The sequence below is a fragment of the Cavia porcellus genome, unplaced genomic scaffold (assembly GCF_034190915.1).
Source record: "Cavia porcellus strain 051 isolate PalLab524CR breed Dunkin Hartley unplaced genomic scaffold, mCavPor4.1 scaffold_22, whole genome shotgun sequence".
NCBI classification, from domain to species: Eukaryota; Metazoa; Chordata; class Mammalia; order Rodentia; family Caviidae; genus Cavia; species Cavia porcellus.
This window is the reverse complement of record NW_026947505.1, coordinates 62,011,135-62,037,620: the sequence shown is the minus strand read 5'-3', so window position 1 is coordinate 62,037,620 and position 26,486 is coordinate 62,011,135. Positions and strand designations below refer to the sequence as shown.

Sequence of the window (26,486 nt, the reverse complement as noted above, 5' to 3'; positions counted from 1 at the left end):
AGAAAACAAGCAATGGTTTCTATATTATCTCCTCTATAAATTTTTCGTTTGTACTATCACATGTGATAAAATCCAATAAGATACAACATGATAAGACCATTGGAGACAGAAGAACAAAAGCTTGATGGGACTTCAAAACAAGATGATATTAAATCAGCCCTAGCTATTATGATGTCTTGTTTTCTTCAGAATAGCTGTTCATACCATCACAGACAATAAAATCAAACAACCCTGAATAAAACCATTCCAATTAACGAGTGAAAACATTATAAGGCTTCAAAGCAATATAATGGGGAAACATGACTACCACATACTTATATGTATTCTTATCATTTCTTACACTAGGGAAACTATTCAGTATTCATACATGTGAGTTGGATTTATTTCACTGATGAGTATGGTCTCAAGCTGTGCCCATTTATTTATAAATACCTCAATGTGATCCTTCTTTATAGCTGAGTAGTACCCCGTTGTATAAAAATACCACAACTTTTTTTATGCATTCCTCAGTTGATGGACACTTAGGTTGTTTCCAAGATCAGGCTATTACAAATTGTGCTGTTGTAAACCTGGGTGCACATATATCACTATGGTATGATGCTTTCAGTTCTTCTGGAAATATGCCTAGAAGTGGAATAGCTGGAACAAATGGGACTTCCAATCCCAGCTTTTTGAGAAATCTCCAGACTGACCTCCACAATGGTTGCACTAGTCTATACTCCCATCAACAGTGCAGGAGAGTTCCTTTTTCCCCACAGCCTCTTCAACATTTGTTGTTGTTGGTTTTCTTGATCCTGGCCATTCTTTCAGGAGTGAGATGGAATCTCAGTGTGGTTTTAATTTGCATTTCTCTAATGAGTAAAGATGATGAACATGTTTTCATGTATTTTTTTATCATTTGTATTTCTTCATCTGAGAGTTGTATATTCATCTTAGATGCCCATTTTTGGCTTGGATCTTTGGATTTTGGGGGTCTGATTTTTAAAAATGTTTTATATGTTTTAGACCCAAGTCCTTTGTCTGAGGGACAGTTCACAAAGATTTTTTTTTTAGTTTGTGGGTTTTCTTTTCACTATGCTGGAGATTTCTTTTGACATGCAGAAAATTTTTAATAAGAGGTGATCCCAGTTATTGATTCTGGGAAGTATTTCCTGTGCGATTTGATTTCTGTTCAGTAATTCTCTAACTACTTTATGTCTTCATGGCTTTTACCCAATTTGTCTTCCAATAGATTTTGTGTTTCTGTTTTAATATTCAGATCTTTGATCCATTTAGATTTTATTTTAGTACATGGTGGTAGACATGGGTCTTGTTTTAGTTTTCAACATATGGAGAGCCATTTTTTCCAACACCATTTATCAAGGAGACTGTTGTTCTTCCAGTGAAGCTGTTTGGCCCCTTTATCAAAGATAAGGTGGTTGAGTGTGTTTGTAGTTGTGGGTGTATCTTCTAATCTATTGCATCGATCTTCGGCTCTGTTTTGATTCCAGTACCATTTTGATTTTACTGCAATTGCTTTGTAGTATAATTTCAAGTCAGGGATTATGATTCCTCCTGCCTGCCTTTGCTGCTTAGAACTGTCCTTGCTATTCTAGGTCTCTTCTCGCTCCAGATGAATTTTATGAGTGATTTCTTGAGATCTATAAGGTATGTTGATGGTATTTTTATTGGGTTTGCATTGAATCTGTATAATAGTTTTGGGAGAATGGCCATTTTTACAATATGTGTTCTTTCTATCCATGAGCAAGGGCTGTCTTTTCATTTTCTGAGATCCCCTTCACTTCATTTTTTCAATGTATTACAATTTTCCCTGTATAGGTCTTTCACGAGACTAATTCCTAAATATTTCATTTTTATGTTTGCTAGTGTGAAGGGTGTGGCTTCTTTTATTTTTCTCTCTGTGATTTTGTTGTTAGTGTATAGGAATGCTATTGATTTCTGAGTATTGAATTTGTATCCAGGTACATTACTGAATTTATTATATCTAAGAGTCAATGGAGTGTAGGGGGTCTTCTATGTAGAGTATCATGTCATCTGCAAATAATGATAATTTAACTTCTTCTTTTCCTGTCTTTACCCCTTTTATTTCTCCCTCTTGTCTAATTGCTCTGACTAGTATTTCCAGTACTGTATTAAATAGGAGCAATGCTAAGGGACATTCTTGTCTTGTGCCTGATTTTTAAGTAAAGGCCTTCAATTTTTGGCCAATACTGGCTGTTGGTTTGTCATAGATTGCCTTTTTATATTGAAGTTAAAAACTATGTATTCCAATTTTATGTAAGGTTCTTATCATGAATGTTGGACCTTATCAGAAACTTTTTCTGCATCTATAGAAATGATCATATGATTCTTAATTTTGGCTATATTGATATGGTGGATTACATTTATTGATTTACGTATGTTGAAGCATCTCTGTATGCCTGGGATGAATCCTACTTGGTAATGGTGTATAATCTTCTTGTTGATTTGCTGCATCCTATTTTACAATATTTTATTGAGGATTTTTGCATCTGTGTTTATTAGGGAGATTTGACTATAGTTCTCTTTTTTAGTTGGGTCTTTCTCAGGTTTGGTAATAGAATAATATTTCCTTCCAGGAATGACTTAGGGAAGATTGCTTCCCTTTCAATTTCTTTGAAGAGTTTGAGGAGTGTCGGCATCAAGTCTTCTTTGTACTTTTTGTAGAATTCTGCAGTGAATCTGTCTGATCCTGGGCTCTTCTTTGTAAGAAAGGACTTAATTACATTTTTAATTTCATGAATAGAAATTGGGTTATTCAATAGTTTTACATCTTCTTGATCTAGCTTTGGTACCTCATATCTTTCTAGGATTCTATTTGTTCTGCGTTATCAAACCTTTGAGAGGTTTTCAAAATTTCTGTTGATGATCTTCTGTATTTCTACAGAGTCTGTAATGATTTTGCCTTTTTCATTCCTTATTGCCTGAATTTGAGCTTTTTCTTCCCTTTTTTAAAAATAAGGTTGGCTGTGGACTTATCAATTTTATTTATTCTTTCAAAGAACCAACTCTTTGATTCATTGAGTCTTTGGATTGTTTTCTTAGTCTCTATTGCATTAATTTGTGCTCTGAGTTTTATAATTTCCTCTCTTTTGCTTTGGGCTTGACTTGCTCTTCTTTTTCTGGATGTTTGAGGTGTAATATCAGGTTATTTATTTGTATTCATTCTGTTTTCCCAATTATTGCACTGGGACACAGTGCAATAAATTTTCCTCTGAGGAAAGCTTTCATTGCATCCCACATATTCCAGTTAGTTGTATTTCTATTTTTGTTTGCTCATAGGTATTGTTTAATTTCTTGTTTAATTTCCCTTGTGATCCACTGATTGTTCATGAGTGTGTTATTCAGTTTCCAGCTGTTTGTGGATTTTTACAGTATCTTTTATTAATAATTTCTAATTTCATGGCACTATGATCCAATAACATGCAAGGGATAATTTCAACTTTTTCATTTATTTAAATATGTTCTGTGAGCTCATATATGGTTTATTTTAGAGGATGACCCATGTACTGCTGAGAAGAATGTGTATCCTGATGTTGTTCGATGGAACACTCTTTATGTCTATCAAATCCATGTGTTCACAGATGTGATTCAGTTCTGTTATTTGTTTGCTGATTTTCTGTCTGGTTGATCTGTCCCTTGGTGTCAATGGTGTGTTAAGGTCTCCTGTTATAATTGTGTTACTTCTAATTTGCTTCTTCATTTCTATTAATACTTGTGTTATATAACTGGGTGCTCTCAAATTTGTTGCATATATATTTAAGATAGTTATCTCTTCCTCTTGGAAGTTTTCCCCTAACCAGTATTTAGTGACCTTCTGTATCTCTTCGGATCGTTGTTTGTTGAAGGTCATATTGTCTGCAAACACAATAGCTACCCCTGCTTTTTGGGGGGTTCCTGTTGCATGAAATGTTGTTTTCCATCCTTTTAACTTTCAGTATGAGTATCCTTTTGGTTTAAATGGGTTTCTTGTAGACAGCATATGGTTGGGTTCTTTTTTTCTTTATCCTGCCAGTCTGTTTCTTTTAATTGATGCATTCAGACCAATTACATTAATGGTTATAACTGTTATATGTTGCTTTATTGTTGACATGTTATCTTTCTGCTGGTGCATCTTTATCTTTCTGTTCTGTTTGTCTGCTTTGCTTAGTGGTTTTTTCCTAAGTGTATCTAAACTGTCTTTCAGTATTCTTTGTAGGGCTGGCTTGGTGATCATGAAGTTTTCAGCTGTTCTTTGTCAAAGAAGTATCTTATTTCCCCATTGAAGGACAGTTTTTCAGGGTTCATCAGTCTGGGTTGGAAATCTTTTTCCTTTAGGATCTGAAATACTTCACTCCATGCTTTTCTTGACTTTATTGTTTGTGCTGAGAATCTGCTGTGATTGTGATAGGTTTTCCTTTATAAGTGATGTGTCTTTTCTCTCTGACAGCTTTTAATATTCTATTCTTACGTTGGATTTCTGGGATGGTGATTCTTTTATGTCTGGGTTCAGTTTTATTTTGTTTATGACTATTTGGAGTTCTGTATGCTTCATTGATCCTTACGTTGGTTTCCAATTTCATGTTTGGGAAAATTTCAGCTGTAACTTCTCTTAATATCCTTTTGACATCCTTTATGTTGTCTCCTTTTTCATTTATCCCTATCAATCTTATGTTTTTATTTTTGCGGCATCTTGCAGTTGTTGAAATGTTACTTCCTGATTCCTTGTTATTTTAGAAAGATCTTTCCTTTCCTGTTCACTAGCTGCAATCTTGTCTTTGAGGTCTGAAATTCTATCTTCACTTTCATTGAGGCATTTTTTACAATGTTCAATGGAATTTCTGATTTCCTGTATACCTCTTTGTATGTGATTTATTTATTTGTTTGTTTCTTATATTGTTCATCCAGGGATTTTATCTTTTTCTTTAGTTCCTCCAATTTTTTAACTGTGTCTTCTTTAGATATGCTCAGCATCTCCTTCATTTCTTGTATCATTTCTTCTTTTACCTGGGAGATTATTTCTAGTTTGAATTCCTTTAAAGCTTCCCGGAGTTGCTTCTTTAATTTTAGCTGCTATTATGTCTGATATTGTGGGTATATGGCATATATTTTCTTCTATGTACATAGCTTCTAAGGTTTTTTGGATGGGCTGGAGGTTTGAGCTTGTAATTTGGTCTTTCGTTCTGTCATTTTCCTATATTTCTATGTTTCAAGTGTTAGTCCAAGGCTTCCCCAGGTTCTGTTGCAAATCCTCTTCTATGCCCTCAGCTTCTTGGACTTGGTCGCCCAGTTTCTCAGATTGAGAGAGGGTGACTGGGGGTGGGGCAGGCTGGCTCAAGATCAGCCGCTACAACTGGAAGCTGGGAAGTTCCCTGTCTGGGGCGGAGCGAGGATCCCAAACCAGCTGGGCTTGGGGGATGGTGTGGGGACACTCACCCCTGGCCACACTGCCTCTGGAACTGATGGCACCTGCTTGCTTAGAATTTCAGGGTCAAGCACAGCCAGGAGTGAGGAGGCCATTGCAGGTCTGCTCAGGACCCACTGCACTGGTCCAGTGCAGCCAGAACCCACGAAGTTCCCTGTCCAGGGCTGAGCGAGGGTCCCAAGCTAGCTGGGCTTGGGGGATTGTGTGGGGGACACTCACCCCAGGCCACCTAGCCTCTGAAACTGATTGCACTCACTCACTCAGAACTCCAGGATCCGCCAAGCATGGCCGGGAGCGAGGAGTCTGTTGCATGTCTGCTTAGTACCCGCTGTGCTGGTCCAGGACAACAGGATGCCACGAAATTCCCTGTCCAGGGCCTTGTTATTTGTATTAGATCTTTCTTTCCTGTTCACTACCTGCAGTCTTGTCTTTGTGGTCTGAAATTCTATCTTCTCTTTGATTGAAGTGGTTTTGCCTAGTTTCAGTGGAATTTTTGATTTCTTGTATATCTCTTTGGATTGGCTTCATGCATTCTCTTTGTGTCTTACACTGTTCATTTTATGGTTTCCATCTTTTTTTGCATTTTTCCTATAATTTTTAAACTGTGTCTTCTTTAGAAGATAGCATTTCTTTCATTACTTTTAGAAGATAGCATTTCTTTCATTACTTTTATCATTTCTTCTTTTACTTGGAGATTATTTCAGATTTGAGTTCTTTTATAGCTTTCCAGAGTTGTTTCTTTATTTCAGTTGATATCATTTCAGGCATGTCAGGGGTATGACTTACATTTTCTTCTATGTACGTGGCTCCTAGACTTTCTTGGAATGGCCTGGAGGTTTGCGATTGCATTTTGCTCTTTAGTCCTGTCATTTTTCTATATTTCCAGGTTTTGAGTGATGTTCTAATACTTCACCTGGGCGTGTTGGAAATCACTTTGTGTCCCCTTGGCTCCTGGGATTGAATGGAGGCTTAGTGTTCAGTGTGGCTTAGTCAGGCCTCTAGTTCCTTCTATGCCACCTCTGGTTTTCCAGGAAGCCGGGGGGAGAACTCCTAGCTGCTGGACACGATAGTCTAAAGCCCTCCCCTAGCCAGCACAGGAGTGCTGGAACTCACCTCGTGCAGCCTCATCTCCCTGGTTTGAAAGAACGTTGCTAAGTGTGGTTCAGTCAGGATCGTGGAACCTCTCAAGCCTCTTCCACGAATTATTTTCTAAATAATTACCATTGAATGTCACAATACATTATATATATATATATATCTCCATATATGTGTGTGTGTATATATATATATATATAATCAAGAGAGAGAGAGAAATAGCATTATATTAACGTAAATATAGCTGTCAATTTTGTTGAATTTTTGTAATTTCTTCTATATTTTGTATTTCAGGTAGAACCAGTCTTCATGTAATTTCTGATAGAGTTATGCAGGTATTTACATGAAATCTTTATGACTCAGCCTTATGTTAATAAGCCATAGCCACTGCTTAGAGGTAAAAGTCACAGGAATACAAGACATCTCAAACTGTGAGGGACGACTTGAGAATGTGTATACATCTATAAAGTGAGAAAGGAGATACTTCTTATGCAGAGTGATTTTCTCTCCATCTCAAATTTTACAGAAATTTTTACAATTAAGGAGAGTAAAAACTGATGTGTTCAGTAATTTCTTAGCATGAACTTTGAGACTATTTCTACAACAGAATTTTGAAGTTTGCTACGCTGTTTTCATTTGCTATCATAGGTATTTTAAATTGAGATGTTTATGTGCAGTGAATGCAAAAATAAAATGAATAGCTGAGTTGCACCGTTTATCTGTACTGTTTTTCCTCTACCTATAATCCTACTTGTGAGATCACATAGCCCAGCATTTAATTCTTAATTTAAAAACTGAGATTTCTTTTCTCAAGAACTCAAAGGTGTACTGCCTCAGGAGAGTTGGAAGTAATGAAGGGAGTGCACATACCTCACACAAAACCTTGATCTTCGTATTTGATCTACTTCCTCTGCCCACCTTAAAATGAAGTCTTTTGTCTGACAGATCCATCATCTTCACATACAGTGAGTGCTTCCTCACTGTCTCATAAGGGTGACTCACAGGAAAAGCAGAGCCAGGGGTCCAGTGGCAGAGTAAACTCACAGCAGCTTGAGGAAAAAAAACCAGAAAACCAAACCAAACAAAACAAAGTTTTGTCTGTTACTTAGAAATACACACTAGATACTATATGAGAGGAAACATAAGGTATTATAGAAGATTGAGAGCAAAATAGAAACAGTTGGCAGTCTGAAGAAATGGAGATTTAGAATATATGAAACTAAAAAGGAAAAAAACTTCAGGGAAGTTCAGGAGCTGGTATCTGGAGAATGAAAACCTAAAATAGCAACATAGAATAAGGGGAATTTCTTGAAAATTGTATTATCTATGAAATAACAAATTTAGTAGAAAACTGGAAAAACAACTGTACAAAAATGTAAGACATAATGTGAAAAGAGAGGCACTAGGCCTGGGAATATAGTGGCAGGTGAGCTCTTCCCTTGCCTGGACACACAAACATACTAACAAACCAGCAGAACAGACTGAAAGCTCCCCCGAAGGCCTGCTTTCCCAGCCTAAGCATGGCAGGTATGTGATAGCACAACAGGAGCGCTGTTTTGAATAAGTGCCTCCCTATGGTTATACTTTTGCACACACACATAAATTTTATTATAAGATCCAGATGGAAAGCTCAGACCCTGAAATAGCTAAAACAATGTTGAAAACGAAGAAATGTGATGAGCCACTTTACCCGGTACTGTCTAGCTATAGTAACCAAGATAGTGTGGTATTCATAGAAGGAAAAAAACCAGATGATTGAAATGAAGTAGATAATCCAGAAATATATTAGTAAACTGTGCTCAGTTGACTTAACAGAGGTACAAAAACATTCAAGAGGACACTAAAGCAGCCAGACCTACATAAAATGAAGCTTGACCTAATACTTATCCCTTATCTAAAATCAACTCAAATGGATCATAAACTCTAGTGTAAGTTGTAAAGTTACAAAACATTTAGGAAAGAGTAGAAGAAAATCTTTAGGAACTAGAGCAGGTAGAAATTTCTTAAATTTGATACCAGTAGTATCGTCTATTAAAAATGATAATTGTATCTCATCAAAATTCAAAACTTTTGTTAAGAGGATGACTGCAAAGGCTATAGACTAGAAGAAACTATTTGTGAATTATTTATCTGACAAAAGATTGACTATAGATGTATATAACAAACTTTCAAATCTTAATAGAAAAAAAAAATCTGAAAATAGGCAAAAGTCCCAAAGAAACACTTAAGTGAAGATGAAACACAAAGAGTAAGTAAGTGCATGAGAAAATATTCAGCATCTTTAGCCTCTAGGGAAATGTAAATAGAAACATCGAGTTGTTACCAGAATGGCTGAAATGAAGGACAACTGATCTGATTAAGCTAAACATGCAACTACCGTATGACCAACCAATTATACTCTTAGGCTTTTATCCCATAGAAATGAAAACTTCTATTCAGAGAAAAGACTAATACAGATATTCACAGAAGCTTTATTGTATACAAAAGGTGGAGGCAATCTCAGTCTCCACTAGAGGATAGTTAAATATACTGTTGCTGATCTAAAGAATATGACTCAGCTATTAATAGGCATGGACTACTGATACATGAAACAGGTTTGTTGAATCTAGGAGAGTAAAGTCTGTGAAAAATTGTCAATCCTAAGAGATCACATACTCCATGAGCACATAATGTATATCACATTATATTCTTGAAATGAAAAAAATCACAGACATGAATAGATTAATGGTTGTCGGGGGTCAAGGACGATGAGGTGATATGGGGTCATAAAAGGGCCGCAGGAGTGATCCTTGTGAAGGAACTGTTCTTTATCTTGATTGTATCATTGTATCCTGTGATATTCTATGTGTATACAAGTTTTGCACAAAATTCTGAGGGTATTAGATAAACAGGATCTTTGAATTATTTCTTATTCATCTGAATCTACAGTTATCTCAGAAGAAAATGGTTAGTTAAAAAAATACATCTTACTTGGCTTGGCATCTGGTTGAGATTCCCATAGATGTTATTCTAAATCTAGTGAGGATATATTTAAGTTAGAGCAAAAGGTTCCACAATTCATTTTTAATTAATTAGCCCATCTGTAGATTTTTTATTGGTGAAGAATTATTTTATATGCAAACAAGAATTAATGGTCTTTTTTACATTTCTGCAGTATTTTCCTAAGAACTAATGCAAGTGTGAACAAATCTGGAGAAATTGTTTTTTTCTGTTTTCCCTAAATTTCTCAATTTCTGAGTATTTGATGTGTACATCAAACACTTCCAGGGGCACAGAGGCAGACCAGCCTACCCAGCTTCACAGCTCCATGCTTCCTGGCAAGGTGAAGGCAAGACACAGTGCTTTACTTTTCCTTAGGTTAGAATAGTATTGGATCTCTAAGTAGAACTGTTGACGTTTGACAACTGAAAACAACTTAGTCAGAGAGTGTTACATCACTTCTATTTAATGTGCATAGAAGTCACTTCAGGATCTTGTTAAAAATAAAGATTCTGGTTCATGGATTTGGAGCATGATTTCTAGCAAGCTGGTCCATGGACCACACTTTAAATAGCAAGTTCCTGAATGAAAAAGCAGGCTTGCTAATTTTTACAAGAAGCAAAAAAGAAGGAACAAAAGTTTTATATGGCTTTATATTAAAGGCTTATTCTTTCATTTAAATCAGAGAACATGGGTGAAATAAGAGAAGATACAAGAAAAGAAGGAATGAAACAGATAGTGCCCTGAAGTCTTTCCAAAAGCACCTATACATTAATAATGAAAAAGAAATTAGGAAAAATGATACCATTCATAATAACACCAAAAAAATTGAGTAGTTAACCAAGGAAGTGAAAGACCTCTACAATGAAAATTATGTTGCTCTGAAAAAGGAAATTTAGGAGGACATCAGAAAAGGAATGATATCCTTTGTTCCTGAATTGGAAGAATCAGTATTCAAAATGGTTATACTTCCAAAACCGATACACAGATTTATTGCAACCTCAAAATACTAACAGCATTTCTCAAGATCTAGAGAAAACAACCCAAAAATTTATAGGGAAGAAGAAGAGATGTAGAATAAGAAAGGAACCTTGGTCAAGAAGAGGGAAGCAGGTGGCATCACAACTCTAGACTCGAAGTTATACCACAAAGCTACAGTAATTAAAGTAGCATAGTCCTGGCATTGGGTTAATGGAACAGAAGAAACATATACAATCTTAAGTTCACACAGCTATTTGATTTTTGAAAAAGGTTCAAAAAACCAAAACTACAAAAAACAAAAGCACCAAAAATATACTGGAGGAAAGATAGCCTCTTTAATAAATGATGTTGGGGAAATTGGATATCCACATGCAGAAGATTGAGTGTATACCCGTATCTTACCTCTACTAAGTTAAAATCAAAATGAATGAAAGACAGAAAGCAAAAAGCAATCTACTGAAAGATAAAATAGGTATAACTTGACACAAGCATAGGTAAAGATTTTTTGAATGGGTGCCTATTGGCACAGAAATAATGAGAACACATAGCATCATGTCAAATCAAATAGCTGCTGCACAGCAAAGGAAACAGTCAATAGAGTGAAGAGACGATCCACAAAATGGGAAAACGTTACTTGCTGTTCCTTGGACAGAGGACTCTCATGTAAGAAACTCAGTCGCAGATCTCCAAAATTTTGACTCCTCCCCACCAAAACAAAAGGCAACTGAAATGATGAGATGGTTCTTAGAAAAGTTCAAATGGCCCATAAATGTATGAAAATATGTTCAACACCACTAATCATTAAAGAAATGCAAATTAAAACTACATTGACATAGCATCTTATGCTAGAAAGGATGACTGTCATCCAAATATCTAAAAACAAATGCTGACAAGGATGTGGCGTACAAAAAACTCTTAATTGGTGGGAATGTATACTATTACAAGCGTTATGAATTATCAGTGTGGAGATTCCTCAAAAAACTAAAAATAGGTAACTTCCTAAAAGAGTTAAAATCAGTATATGGTAGAGATACATGCATATCTATTTGGATAGCAGCACAAATTAGGAAAGCTAGATCTTGGAAACAGCTTATATACCCATCAACAAATAATGAATAAGGAAAAATTATTCATACACAATGGATGCAACTGTTGTAAGGAAAGACACCTGTAGATGAATGTATGCAACTCAAGGACATGGTAGACACAGACTCAAATCTAACGTTTTTCTTGTAAACACCATATATATGTATGTATGTGTGTGTATATGTGTAAATATACACACAAAAAGCAGAGTAAAAGAAATAGGAAATAGGTAGAAGTTCCAATAATCTTGCACATTACCTATTCTGTTGTTCTGAAAGTATTTTAGCATGTATGCTCATTTTTTTCATTTTTACTACTTTCCCTAATTCATTAAAAAGGAAGTTTTGTGCTATAATCTGTTTCTTCTTTGTAAAAAAAAGAATCTTGTCTGTGTTTTATACTCGGAGTTATTACTTTGAAGATGATACAATTAACTATTGTTGTTCTCTTACTATTTTGTTATGAACTTTTTTCATGAAAAAATCATAAATAGAAAATCTGAAAGTAGCATTTCTAAAAACAATTCTGTAAAATAAACCCTTAGAAGTGTTTCATAATAGGAAATAAAAGAGGAAGATAATAAACTATGAGCATGACAGAATTAATCCAGTGGGTTTTGTTGAGTGTATACTATATGCCAGTTTTAACTGGGTTTTAAAAATGTCACACCTCTGCCTGGGTGGAGTTTGCTGTCTGCCCAGAGTGGGGATGGTGTGGGGATGGAGGTGAATGAAGGAATGACATCAGAAGGTGTAAAGTGACTGTGGACTAAGCATTAGGTACAAGTACTTGTTGAAATGAGGCAAAAGGGGGCTAGGTCAAGGACGAGGGATGTTTTCCACAGTAATAGAAGAGTAGGAATTTATAAGGTAAAATAGGATTGTAATGGGTAGATAGTTAGCTGGAGGCTGTTTATTTAGCATATATTTGTTGAACAACAGCTATGTGGTGTCAGCATAGTTGTAGGTGTTGAGAATACAGCTTTAAATAAACCAGGCAAAATTTCTAACTTGTGAGAATTTATGGTAGTTTGGACCAGGATGATGAAGAGGAGATAGAAGTGATTTAAAGAATATTGAAATTGATAGATCCCTAGGGATGGAATGAATTATAGATGAGGAAAAGTATCAGGGTGACTCTAGGATTTCTGGCTTATATGACTGTAAGTGTTTATCTGGGCTCTGAGCATGGAAACAGTAGCCGAGGAATAATACATTGGTCGGGGTTCTGCAGAGCCATAGAATGAACAGGATGAGTGGATAGGTAGATAGATAGATAGATGGATATAGGTGTATAGATGTTGTCTTAGTTACTTTTTACTTGTTACTGAGACAAAATACCTGATGCACCAAGTTGGGAAAGGAAAGATTTATTTCTTAAAGTTTTTGGAGGTTTCAGTCCATACTCCGCTAAGGCAGGGTGGCATGGCAGGGCCGAAGTTCATGGTGGCTGCAAAACAGCAAGGCAGAAACTGGCAAGAGAGTGAGACATAGCTTCTTCCTGCCATTACATTGAATTCTGGCTCCACCACTATGTGGCCGTAGCACTGACACCATCAATCCAAGCTCTAGACCAATCACAAATGCACAATGTAAATTCATGAGGCCTGGGGGCCACAGACATAAACCATGACAGATATGTTTCTATGACCCCAACTTTTGAGATCCAGCCTCACATTCACAACAGAATCAAGTTGACAGATCAATGGATAAATAGGTAAACAGGTAGATAGATATTATATGAGAGGATTTGTTAAGGGCTTAGCTTATGATTATGGAGTCTAAATCCCACAATACACTTTCTGCAAGTGGGAGGACCAGTGATATTATTCAGTTCATATCAAAAGCCCTGACAACCAAGGAGAAACAATGTTGTACTCATTTTGAAGCTGAGATTTGAGAAGCTGAGGGGCTGCTGATGTAAGTTTCAAGGTTCAAAAATCCAAGAAGCCAGAGTTCTGTCAAAGAAAAGAAGATGGATATTTTAGCTCCCGATGAGACAGTGTGGTCATCTTTCCTTTTCTTTTTGTTCTGTCAGTGCCCTCAATGGAACTACACTGATGAGGATGGATTTTCCTTACATAGTCTACTGATTCATATGCTAGTTTCTTGCAGAAGTATTCTTATAGACCACAAAAAAACTATCAGTTTTCTGGGTATCCTTTAATTCAGTAAAGTTGGCACCCAAAATTAACATCACAGGTATTTTGGTTGGAAGGAACCATCTCTCCAAGTTAAACTTGGATGTGCAGACTGTGAGGTGTCCAAGTAGAAATAATAAATGAGCAGTTGGGTATTTGAGGCTGAGAATCCAAAGTTAGGGCCTTTCATATTTTCAACTGGCAGTTGGAGGAATGGGCCAGGAGATGATGACCTTACAGCATGAGAGGAAAAGAACCACGTTTTAAAATTTTTTCTTATTTTTCTCAAAACTGGACTACATTGTATTGCTTTTAATTAGCATGTGAATTTCACTGAGTCTCATGTAGGTATAAAAAACAAATGTTTCCCCTCTCAGTAGTTTATAGTTGATATTGCTTAAATTTAGTTTGTTACCACTAAAATTTATGTTGAGGCTTTGTCTCCAATGTAGTGTTGTTGAGAGGTGGTGAACCTTTAGGGGCCTTTAGGTCTTAAGGAATCTTACCCTATGAAGAGATAAGCTGTGTCTTTCCAGAGTGAGTCAGTCTGAGTTAGGAACGCATGTGTGTGATTAAGTCCCTCTCAGAGGCCTGCTTACCTTTTTTCTTTCCCCTGTGAAGCTGTGTGAAGCCTTTGCTGGACTGTCATGCCTCCAGAACCATAAGCCAGAATAAGCCTTTTTCCTTTTCGAATTACCCTGACTCAAGTATTCAAGTAACAGAAAATAGACTGTGAGGATAGGAGATACTTAGGTTTATCAGAGCAGTTATAGATACAAGATGTCTTGTGATTCATTATCCAGTAAGGCTTGGTTTTTCCTGCTAAATGTTAAATTTATTGTTAAACACTTTAATTGATATCAGAAAATGAGTTCCTTCTGTTTGTTGTATATTATGATACTTCTCTTCCCTGTTGGTGTGAGTGTGTGTGTGTGTGTGTATGCATATGAAATAATGAGACCATATTGTATATTATTCTGCAGATTTATTGTTTTCACTTTGTGTAAAGTAAACATTATCTAGTATCAGCATGTACTGCAAATTCTTATAGCTGCCTGGTATTCCTATTATGTGTGTATCACAGTTCATTTAACTGTTGTGATAAGCATTTAGATGTCTAGTTTTTCATTATAGAGAATATTTTTGCCTGCATGTTTGTGCCATTTTTTCTATAATATAGAATTTTAAACAATACTTAAGTAATTTTAATATTCAAAATATTGCCTGGTTACCCATCAAAAAGTCACACCAGTTTATATGAATAATAGTAATGTACACTGTAAAGGTTTTCTGGGTAGCATTTTACAGTTGTAGTCTACTTTTACCTGTCTTCTCACAAATACTGCACAGTGTGGTTTCATATTACATTTTTGAGATAAGGACTTTTGGGAGTTCAAAAAGCTTACCTACATATCTCAGTAAATAAAACAGCCAAGACTGTTATTACCTGGATGTATTTTCTCTGAAATTCTTTTGAAATCTATATGGTAAGATGATATTAGAAAAAGCTTGGTATTTGTCATATTACACAACATTTTCATAGCATTTGTGTAAGTTGTTAGATTTTATGTATTAAGGTTTTCCTGTAGATTTTTAAAGGAGAGCAAAATACAGAAATTATGCAGATTAAAACGCTTAAAAAGAAAACAACCAAAAACCTTTAATACTATGACCAAAGACTGGAGTCCACAGACTATTGTAGTCACTCAACAGTTCTGTTTTTTCTGAGGAAATATAAATTTAACCACTCATAGTCATGTGAAAAGTAATCTCTGTGGAAGCTCATTGTGTATTGAGAAGATATTGGTACCATCTATACTTGGAAACATCAAATTTAGCACTATTAAGATTCTTTTTATCAAGTCTCATTTTTGGAAGTAAAAAAGTATTTTAATTACATGCATATTTGGGTTTCAGATGTCATACGTTTCTTGGCAGACCTAGACTTTTATAATCAAGGCTCCAACCCTAATGTTTACATGAATATCTTCATAAAAATATAATCTTGATTCATTTCTCAAACATGTCTAAATTTATAATTGAATTTTAAATTTAGTAATATGTCTTTGAAAATATATAAGTGATATGTAAGTGCAAACAAACTAGGGCTATATTTTTCTTGTATCTGACATTTTTGTATGCTGCTCTCAGTTTTATATCACAGTACAGTGGCGAAGAACAGACATCCTGGAATTAAGTCCTAACATTACTCACTCTTAGTTTTGTGACCTAGTATAAATCACTTGACTCTCTGTGTGTCAGTTTTCTTATCCTTATAAGGGGAATGATAATAGTAATCTTAGAGTTCCTCTAAAATTTTAAAAATCTAATATCAAAAAGTTAAATTTTTTGGTGTTATGTAACCACATTGAAGAAAAATGAAGTTTCTTTAAGAATAAAAATTCTTTATTTAGGTAAAAAGTACCATGATATATCTATTTCACATGCTTCCATGTAGCTAAAAAGCAAAATTATTATTACTAATTTTTTTTTGAGTCCAGGTCTCTCTATGTGGTTTAAGGTAGCCTTAAACTCACTATGTAGTCCAAAAGCAATCCTCCTGCCTAAGCTTCCTGAATGTTGAGGTTATGAGTGTATGCACTAGGCCCAACCAATTAAAAACAGAATTCTAAATGTTTTGTTTTTCAGTCTCATTCTTTATTCCAAGAGTGTAACTACAGTGTTGCTATTAGCTTCCTGATTATTTTTCTCTTATAAACACAGACTACTGTTTGAAAGGAGAATGCACAAGATACTAAACATAGTGACATCATGTTTGATGGTTTAATTTGATAAGCTTACTCAAAATATAAGTGTATTCCAATAAAAACAAAGCCTCCAATAGTGGAAGTAGTCCTTGTAATCAGCCAGCCATCAGATGATGGGCTGGTATTCTTGGGAGATGATTCTATGTCCAGTAAATTGAGTTTTGTTCTTTAGCTAGGTGGAGAACTCAGTAGATCAGTTTGGGTGAGTGGAAGTTGTTGCTGAGCCCATGTACCTCCTTCCTTCTGCCATGACCCAGTGAAGGCCTTAAGTGAAGGACAGGAATGAGTGATCAAAGAATGAGACTGATCTTCATAAAATGAATCATCTTCTCTAGCTAATTATTAAAGTTGCTGCTCTCTAAGATTACTATTTGGTGAGCATTCATGTGATCAACTAGCCAAACTATTAGCCACTGTCCATGAGGCAAGTATATTTTTGCAATGTCTCCTTCAAAAAATAAACAACCAAGTATATCATTCAAGGTTTTACCCAGTGGGAGGTCCTTTCCAGCTCCTTCAGGGGTCTAAGTGGGGTTGTGGTTGTGCTGCAGGTCTTTACTCTTGAGTGATACCAACATTTTGTATAGCACCATCTATAATGAGGCCTGAATTTTTTTCTTTAGTTAACTGATCACAAAGAACTCAGTGAGACCATAGGTGAAATATGGAGGATCAATGTAAGATTAAAAACTATAGAAATGTGAGTCTCTTATGCATGTTACCCATCTGGGTGCACAAGACCTACTAGCCTATTTTGTATATATAGCTTCCATGTAAGGGTTAAATGCCCTGTGTATACTCAGTTTTATGGCTTCCAAGGTCAAGGAAAACAAAGATAATGTGGAGTGCTTGTCTTTCATAGTTTTGTTCTAAAATTTAAAATATCTGTGCTATGATTCACCCATATGTACTTAGCAGGTGCTGTATAGAATCCCTCTCTGCCACAGACATTTAACATTTCAGTGAATCTCTTGATTCCCATAGGCCAGGTGGCAGAGCATCTTTCACAGCAATCTAGACCTGTTTCTTCTGAGTCTTCTCTTCTTACTGTAGTTATGCCTGTCAGCTTTTCAAGTTACATGATAAATGCGTCAGAATTAATGTATCAAAGCGAGGTGCATATTCCCTCACAAATCCAAAATTTGTTTTTGTCAGATTCTGTGCCTAATATTTTAGTGGTAAGATGAGCCATCCAATACTTTGGAAAAGAAATCTTGACATACAGACCCCTAGGAAACTTAGAAGGTATCATTTTGATCTTTTACAGAAACTTCTTCCCACCCTCTGGCATAACTGTATCTTACCAAGCTATATAAGGTGGTTTCTACTTGCTGTTCAGCCTGCATATAGTGGACAGCATGATCTGTGGAATGGAGGATCAATCAGGATCCCTGTGGACTGTATGATGTCAATGCACTACATAGCCGATAGTGTCCTAAGTAATAGTAGAAAACCAGTAGAAGCAAACAACTTTAGATAGTGTTTGGTAATGTAGAAAAAGCAGAATTTAGATCAATAACCATGTGCTATATGCTAGGGAATGTGTTGGTTTGTTCCATCAATAAACCCATATCAGGTGTGCATCTGCATTCTTGCAAATCTGTCTGTGTTCTACAAGATCAAATAGGCCAGTTGGATGCAGAGGTGAGTTGGGGTGATCTTCCTTCTTCATGTCCTTCGTGATGATCCTAATTTCTGTATTCTCTATAGGAATGAAGTGTTGCTTCTGTTTTGCTATTTTTATTCATAGAAGTCCTACAGGTTTCTGCTTTACCTGTCCTACCATTATAGCTCTGAATCCACAGGCGAGGCAACCAGAGAAGGAATCTAGTCTGTTCCAGCTCTGTATTTTAGAATTGGGAAATAAGTATGGCATGAGTTCTGGTATAACTGAGATTTGAATTTGAGCCCAAACTTTATTCCTTTTGATTTATTTAAGTCTCCATTCTGAAAGGTAGAGCACAGTACCATTCTGGGTCTTTAAGAATGAAAGAATGTTATTCATAGCCATATCCAATATCTCTAGAAATTCTGATTATTTCTTGTGAAGGATAGGAAGAAAAAGGCCTGAGTCCAAGACCAAAATGGAGTTGATAGATTGACCATTTAAAGTAAAATGTATCTGGTGGACCTGGTGAAGAAAAATGGATGGTTGTTTTAAAAATGATAATAATGAGTAATTATTAATTCTAGGAAGCCCAAAATTTATAGAAGAAATTAAATAAATTTATTACTAGCTTTTTGGTAAATTTGCAATATACGTATGTGCATTAATGCAAACTCTTAACTACTGCTATAACTCAAAATTTTAAAATAAAAATTTTGGTAATACAAAGGAAAGAAATTGGGAAGGGAGAGTGCAGTTCAATCTTTGTCTATTTTTGTAGGAAAATTGATAAAAGTGGCAATTTTCTCATTTAATATAAAAAGTACAGTAAAACTTTTGATTGTGACTGTAATTTATTATGAAAACAGGCTTATAAAAACGCTTATATATCAAAGCAAATTTTCCCATAAGAAATTATGAAAACTCACTAGTTCCACAACCCAATATTCACATAAAAATGATTATAGTACTGTAGTATGGTACTAAGTAATAAATAAAATAGAAAAATATAAAGAAAAACCCATTAACCTGCACTTAACTTTGTAGTTCATGTGAGGGAGACGAAGAAGAGTCGACTTTCCCTAGAACTATTGGAATCACTGCTGTTGGCTCAGTGCATTATTTTTCTATTTGTGAACTTTAACAAGGAGCCTATCCAGAAATGTGGCATTGCATTGGTAAACAGATTAATTGCTCACACTGGAATAGCCTTATTCTGGTGGTACTTTTCTACAAAATTTTCACTGTTTCTCACATTTGACAGATCTCCTAAATCTCATTTGAATAAGGAATTCCTCTAGTTTTTTTCTCCTTCATGAGCTCTTGCTGTTGTGAGATGATCACCCATTGTCCCACAGAGGGAGGCAAAGAGAAAGGGAGAGAAGGAGAATTGGCTAGGTTGTGATCATGTGATATTTGACATTCCAATTATTTGTATTGTAAGATAATCACTCGTTTATCAAGTTAAAATTTATCAGAAATGTTAATTCATCTTGCAGAACACTCACAGAATGAGTTACTTGCAATCTCGAGTTTTACTGTATTTGAGAAAAATCTTTTCAATAATTTATATCTAAATGCCTTCCCCAAAAATCTCATGCACCTATAAGTGGGGCTTTTGGGAGGTAGCTCCATGAAGCATGTGTAAGATGGATTAAGGATGTGAAAACTAGATTAGCCCACTCTCTGGGTTAGCAGCATGGATAGTGGGAAGGCCCACCTGGGTGTGGTGGCACCAACCAAAAGGCTTGTAGCCTTGATGGAATAAAAAGAGGGCAGCTTGCTACTTACTGCTTCCTGTGTGCCATGACCTTGTGCCATACCCCTCTGCCATGCTGCCTTGCCTTAGAGCTGACTGTGCGCACTGAAAGCTATACAAACTGTGAGCTAAAATAAACTCTTTTGCCTTAACTTGTGGGTGTCGGGTATTTTGTGACTTAGTATAAATCACTTGACCCTCTGTGCATCATTTTCTTATCCTTATAATGCGAATAGTAATAGTAGTTTTAGAGTAAGACATATTTTTGTAAGTTTTTCTTTGCACTTGAATATTTTTCTAGCAAGCTTCTTTACCATCCCAGCTTTATTATCTGGTTAACATATTCTGCCAAGTTGTTAATATAAGCTCAGGTTTATAGAGAAGAAATAGAGATAATAGAATTGTACACATCAGAAAAGAAAGGATGAGAATGAGTGGGCTTGGGAAGGAAAAAAGAACATGAAAAGAAAATAGACCTTTGGAAAAAGAAGTTTTGAAAATATGGGCTTTTTTTCTTTTTCTAAGTGTCTTTTCCAGTCTGATTAGTCTGGGAACTTTTGGGAGAGACGTAAGAAAATAAAGGAGGAGAGGGAGAAATGGGAAAGATGAAGGAAGGAAAGAAAGGGAAGGTAAAAGGCAGGGAGAGGAAAACAAGTATTTTCAGACTCAACTGAAAATAACGTAGTGCCTCTTAACTTTGTAGGACACAAAGTGTGTACTTATTATGTGTTAAACAAGAAACTGAGTGGAAGGTATTTTTGTTGACTAACTTTGTGCTTATGTAAAAATGGAAGAAGAACCTATATCAATGACTTATTTAAAAATTAGCAATTAGGAAAATATGTTAATAAAATGTGTTAAGTGGTAGCCCCTGTACTACTATGTATTTAAAAATAAAAATTAGTAAGTTTATGACCTTTATTTTGGGGGCAGTAATACATTCTGAGATCTTCTTTCATTTCTTTCATGAATGTCATGAAATTTTCCTTATGATTGACTAAAAGCAAAACAACAGAACAACACTATTTTAGTGCTGACCTGGCCACAGACAAGTATTTTTAATGTGTAAGAAGGGTTTTTTGTGATGAAAGGTAAGAAGTCTAATGTTTTTCAAAGCTCATTTCTCATTTACTTTTCATGTTTTGGGCTTGTTTTCAGGCGTAAGAACTCCTGTGGAAGATGGAACTCCTTATCCATTTTCCGGCATGTGTTTCCAAGCCCATCAAAGGAACCTGATATTGCTGTTCTGTGCTGAAATGCTTGAAGAACATCCACATCTCTGCCTGCACCCTCCATTCTCCTGAAACCATGGTCTTCTCACCAGTGTTGACAGCTACCCACACTGGGGCATCCAACACAACATTTGTAGTCTATGAAAACTTCAACATGAATATTACAGTCCCGCAACCATTCCAGCATCCCAGTATAGGTTCACTGCTTAGATATAGTTTTGAAACCATGGCTCCCACTGGTTTGAGTTCCTTGACAATGAATAGCACAGCTGTGCCCCCAACACCAGATGTTTTTAAGAGCCTAAACTTGCCTCTCCAGATCATCCTTTCTGCTATAATGATATTTATTCTATTTGTGTCTTTTCTTGGGAACTTGGTTGTTTGCCTCATGGTTTACCAAAAAGCTGCCATGCGATCTGCAATTAATATCCTCCTTGCTAGCCTGGCTTTTGCAGACATGTTGCTTGCAGTGCTGAACATGCCTTTTGCCCTGGTAACTATGCTCACTACTAGATGGATTTTTGGGAAATTCTTTTGTAGGCTATCTGCTATGTTTTTCTGGTTGTTTGTGATAGAGGGAGTCACCATCCTGCTTATCATTAGCATTGATAGGTTCCTTATTATTGTCCAGAGGCAAGATAAATTAAATCCATATAGGGCTAAAATTCTAATTGCAGTTTCTTGGGCAACTTCTTTTTGTGTAGCTTTTCCTTTGGCTGCAGGAAACCCCGACCTACAGATACCTTCCCGAGCCCCACAGTGTGTGTTTGGGTACACAACCAATCCAGGATACCAGGCATATGTGATTTTGATTTCTCTCATTTCTTTCTTCATACCTTTCCTGGTGATCCTGTACTCATTTATGGGCATACTCAATACCCTTCGGCACAATGCCTTGAGGATCCATAGTTACCCTGAAGGCATATGTCTTAGCCAGGCCAGCAAACTGGGTCTCATGAGTCTGCAGAGACCATTCCAGATGAGCATTGATATGGGCTTTAAAACACGTGCCTTTACCACCATTTTGATTCTCTTTGCTGTTTTCATTGTTTGCTGGGCCCCATTCACCACTTACAGCCTTGTGGCAACGTTCAGTGAGCACTTTTACTATAAGCACAACTTTTTTGAGATTAGCACCTGGCTACTCTGGCTCTGCTACCTCAAGTCTGCATTGAACCCCCTGATCTACTACTGGAGGATTAAGAAATTCCATGATGCCTGCTTGGAAATGATGCCTAAATCCTTCAAGATTTTGCCACGGCTCCCTGGTCACACAAGGCGACGAATACGCCCCAGTGCTGTCTACGTGTGTGGGGAACATCGGACGGTGGTGTGAATTTTGGAACTGTCTGGCATTTTAGGTGATGATTGTTCTTTACTGAGTTTAAATTTTTCACATAGCTTCTTAAACTTTATTGTTTTTTGTAGAGTTGTGTGTATGTGTGCACGGTGTAAAGAATGAGAGATGATTAGTTGTAGTCATGTTACCAACTAAGGATACACAATAGGGACATGTTCACAGAAGTTACCTTCAGGGTTCAAGAAAAATCCTTGATTTAGAGCGGGAGATGGTTCTGCTGTGTGTGAGTTTTGTGGAGGGGTTTTATTTTTGTAGCAGGAATCAGGATTGTGCTTTATTGAGCCTGCAGTTACCTTGAATTGTAGGTGTTTTGTATGCTGCTAAGATGTCTTAGTTGAGCTTGTCTGTTTTTTTTGTTTCCCCCCCCCCCCCCCCCCCCGGAGCCACTGCTGCTTTTTTGCCATCACATTGGAGCCAAAACCTTTCATACATCTTAGTTGATAAATATTTACTTTTACTTAAAAAATAACCCAAGGAGGTTAGTGACATTTTAAAGGTCATTACTATTTAGTTTGGTGCACTTTAAGAAACAATGTACACATTAATTCAGTCACATTTTTCTGAATTGTTTTTATACGTGACATAATGCTTCAGAAAGCATGCACATTGTCATTTTTTAGTAATAATATTTTAAAGATATTTAATCTTCATGTATGATTTTAAAAGAGACTGTAAAATATAAAACTGATTCTAAGCACAGTAGCAGCTTTTCAGAGCAATAGGGGAAGATCTAAGATATGGAGCACCCTTGTGAATTTCAGAGAGGAGCACAGTGGGAATGATGGCCTTCGTAGGTTGTGGCAATTCTCTTTACCTAAGGATTCTTGGTGGTATAGGAGGATAAGGACTAGCACTTAGAAACTCCTCCTATGTGCCAGGCACTGAGCATCACTTTACTCTCTAGGCATTTTATGAAGTAGATACCATTTTTCTCATTTTCAGATGAAGAAAGCAAATCTCAGAGGAACTAAAAATTCTGCCCGAGCTTAGTGGTTAGTGGGATCAAACATCTGTGAAATCTTGTGACTGCTAATTCACCGTGCCACACAGACACCTCATTCAACTCAGATGATTCATAGTCAAGAGGGAACTCTGCATATTTTTTAATTTTTAAAAACTAAAACCTTCTTTTCAAAAATTGCTTTATTTTTCATTACCAAAAAGATACAAAACTAATATAGAAAGTCTGGTTATGGGCTATGTGAAATCACTTATAGCCACCTTTTAGGGTATAATCTAAATTATAAAAATAGGTACAAATAAAAATGAAGAATGTAAAAAGAAAAAGGTAGTTTTGGGTTTTTTGTTTTGTTTTGTTTTGTTTTGTTTTTTTTGATTTGTAAAACAAGTGACTGACAATTTTTGAGAAATTACAGATAGCCATAGATAGATCTTGCCCTTCCGGGTCTGAAATTTCTCATTGTTTAGCTGTTCATTCTAAATGTTCTGTTGCCGAGCACTTGCCCTAGCACAGCTGGAGTTCACAGCATACTCACAAGTGCTTCTTTTGCAAAGAAGGGAAAATAAGCCCTATGCCTAGAGATAGTTTTAATATGGCAGGCCTGAGGTTTCAATTTATTTTTCTCTTGATGACTGACTGCCTCTGGGTAATCCAGACTCTGTAGTCAGCTTTTCTGCGTTACCAGTGACACACTTCCCAACAAGGGTGGGACTGCAGACTTAGGCCAGAAGGTCTGAAAGTGTAGCCTCTGGACTACATTATGTCCTATGTCCATAATTTATCAATAGCTTTATAGCATTTTTTCTGAATTTTAGTGGTTTGTGAGCCATTGGAGAAAATGTGTCTGTTTCTCTAATCATTAAGCTAATGAATCTCTAAGTCTTACTCAACTCTAATGTGCTTTCCTCATGAGAGTACAGAAATTTGAAGATCTCAGCTAACTCAAGCTTCACTATTCTCCAGTATTATATCTTTATATTTTATTTCATTTGCTGTTTTTAAAAATTCAATGCCTGAAGAGTTTATGCCATAGCATCAGGAGCTAGGACATTGAATAGTTGGTGACATCATGAAAGACCTGAGAAAACTTGCTCTTTGGGTAACTACAACTGTTTGGAAATTCATTGTCAGACTAAAAGAACTCTTTTAGGACTCAAATACATTGTTCAACATGTTGCTTTGGAATCATCTTCAGATGATAGTCACCTACCTCTTTAATTTGTAATTTAGCTTAATCACAGATAAAATATATTTCCTTGGGGAACTTGCAGGACATAAACACTATTGTAGATTCTAGTATAATGATGAAGTGTATTTTGATTTCCATTGTCAATACTAACTGAATCTCAAGCAGATATTAAAACGGATATTTGAGATTTTGCTTTCTCAAATCTGTGATCTGTATTCATCTTGCATGTTGATCTTCAGCTTCTTTCATAGCTTGAGTTGAAACTGAGCTTTGTTTGCTTTATTACTTCTTGAGCAGTTTTAAGGACTTTTATGCTGCTGTGCAGGTAGTGCCTCATTTGTCAGAGCTCTGGACTGGCTGCTGAACTGCCCACTGTTTGTGAAAGAAGACCACGAAGGGTCTTTGTGGGAATTTAGCACAACACTGAACAGTGGTTTTCTTTACACTGGATAATCTTGATCAGACGACAGTTTACACATGCTTTGGAACATTTTTGTTATGTATACATTTGTAAGCTTTAAAAAAATTGTGGTGCACCTTCAAGAAACTTAGGTGCAAAACTGCATGTTGCTTATTCCCCCATATTTTCTTGAGGGGGAAAAATGCCACTACTAAGTATCACTGCTGACTGACATAGCCAGAAATGATGTTTTGGTTTTTTTTATTTGTTTGTTTGTTTTTCCTTCTGGCCACTAAGTAAGTAGTATGAAAGTAATATAAAAGACATAATAAAGTAGTTTTGGTCAAAAGAGAAAGTCAGAAGAAATCCTAAGTAGTGTGTAGTAGTGGTATGTAAACTTTAATACATGTTTATATATTCTTTAGAAGATTTAAACAGTACAGATAATTTCCTGGGCCTACAGAGGGTCTGTGGCTGGGGCCAGAAATATGCATTCTTATTTTATTGAGCATTTTGCCAGATTCTGGTTCATGTGATCTCTGGGGCACATTTCTAAAAGCAACCTATGGATAATAAAACAAACAGTGTGCATTTTATTGCATAACACTTGTTTTGTGTTGAAAGTCATTATTTCCTAGTGCATGGATGATAAACTTGGGAGGATAATCTGCATATTGTGTCTAATTAACTGTCATGCATATTAGTGTGGAACTCTCCAGTATTAGCATTACTTTAACTGGCAAAAAAATCTGATAAACCAGTAGTTTCACAGTGGAACAAAAAGTGTGACTTAGTAATGGAAAATCATATCTTTTGGAAGTCTAATTACTCTTATATTTACTTTGTCCTAGAGATATGTTTTTAGGGCTTCTCTTGATTGTATGTAATTTCTTGGAGAATGTGAGGGAATGTAAAGAATTTTCTAATTTCTATTGCTGTGCTTATGCCACTTGTATTCAATGGAAGCATGAAATAAAATAACCTTTTTAATCTGTATATTTCTGTTGCCAACAAAGATGTCATTTTTGATCTTTGCTTTTGTTTACATGAAAATATGTATATATCACAGAAAAGTTTTCACTTGCTTAACATTTTAATATGTATCATGATTTTTAGTTTAAGTTTAAAAAGCTGCTATATTCAAAATTATCTTCATAACCACAGCCCTGCTAAGCTGAAAACTCTGTTTTTGTAATAATAAAATATCAAAGCACATGTTTGTTATTGCAGGTAAATGGTAATAATTTATTAGGTATCTACTGATACTAGTCCTTTATAATTAAAATTAATATATTTTACAATAGTACCTAGGACATATTTTTAAGGAGTTTAAATTTTGGGTTATAATCTTTAAATCTCAAAAAGTATGGCTATTTGTGCATATTCTTGTTACAACCAAGAAAAGACCTCCCAAAAAGGAAATGAATAAATGTTGAACATTTCTACAGCGGAGTTTTTTTTCTTTTTAAATGACTTCAACTCATCATGGAAGTGTGTTATGAATACTA

At 35.9% G+C, this 26,486-nt stretch overlaps 1 protein-coding gene across 3 annotated transcripts in view; it reads left to right on the top strand.

The window, feature by feature from the left end:
* Window positions 1-26,486, top strand: part of Gpr63 (G protein-coupled receptor 63) — a 214,013-nt gene that overhangs the window by 24,284 nt on the left and 163,243 nt on the right. For 2 of the 3 annotated variants that reach the window (XM_063233269.1, XM_063233268.1), the window contains exon 2: window positions 20,995-25,974. The exons of the other annotated variant lie outside the window; for it this stretch is intronic. In XM_063233269.1, coding sequence (XP_063089339.1) covers window positions 21,145-22,404 — 1,260 coding nt within the window. In that variant the 5' untranslated portion in view covers window positions 20,995-21,144 and the 3' untranslated portion in view covers window positions 22,405-25,974. Of the gene's footprint in view, window positions 1-20,994; window positions 25,975-26,486 lie in introns of those variants that run through there. 3 annotated transcript variants of the gene reach the window in all.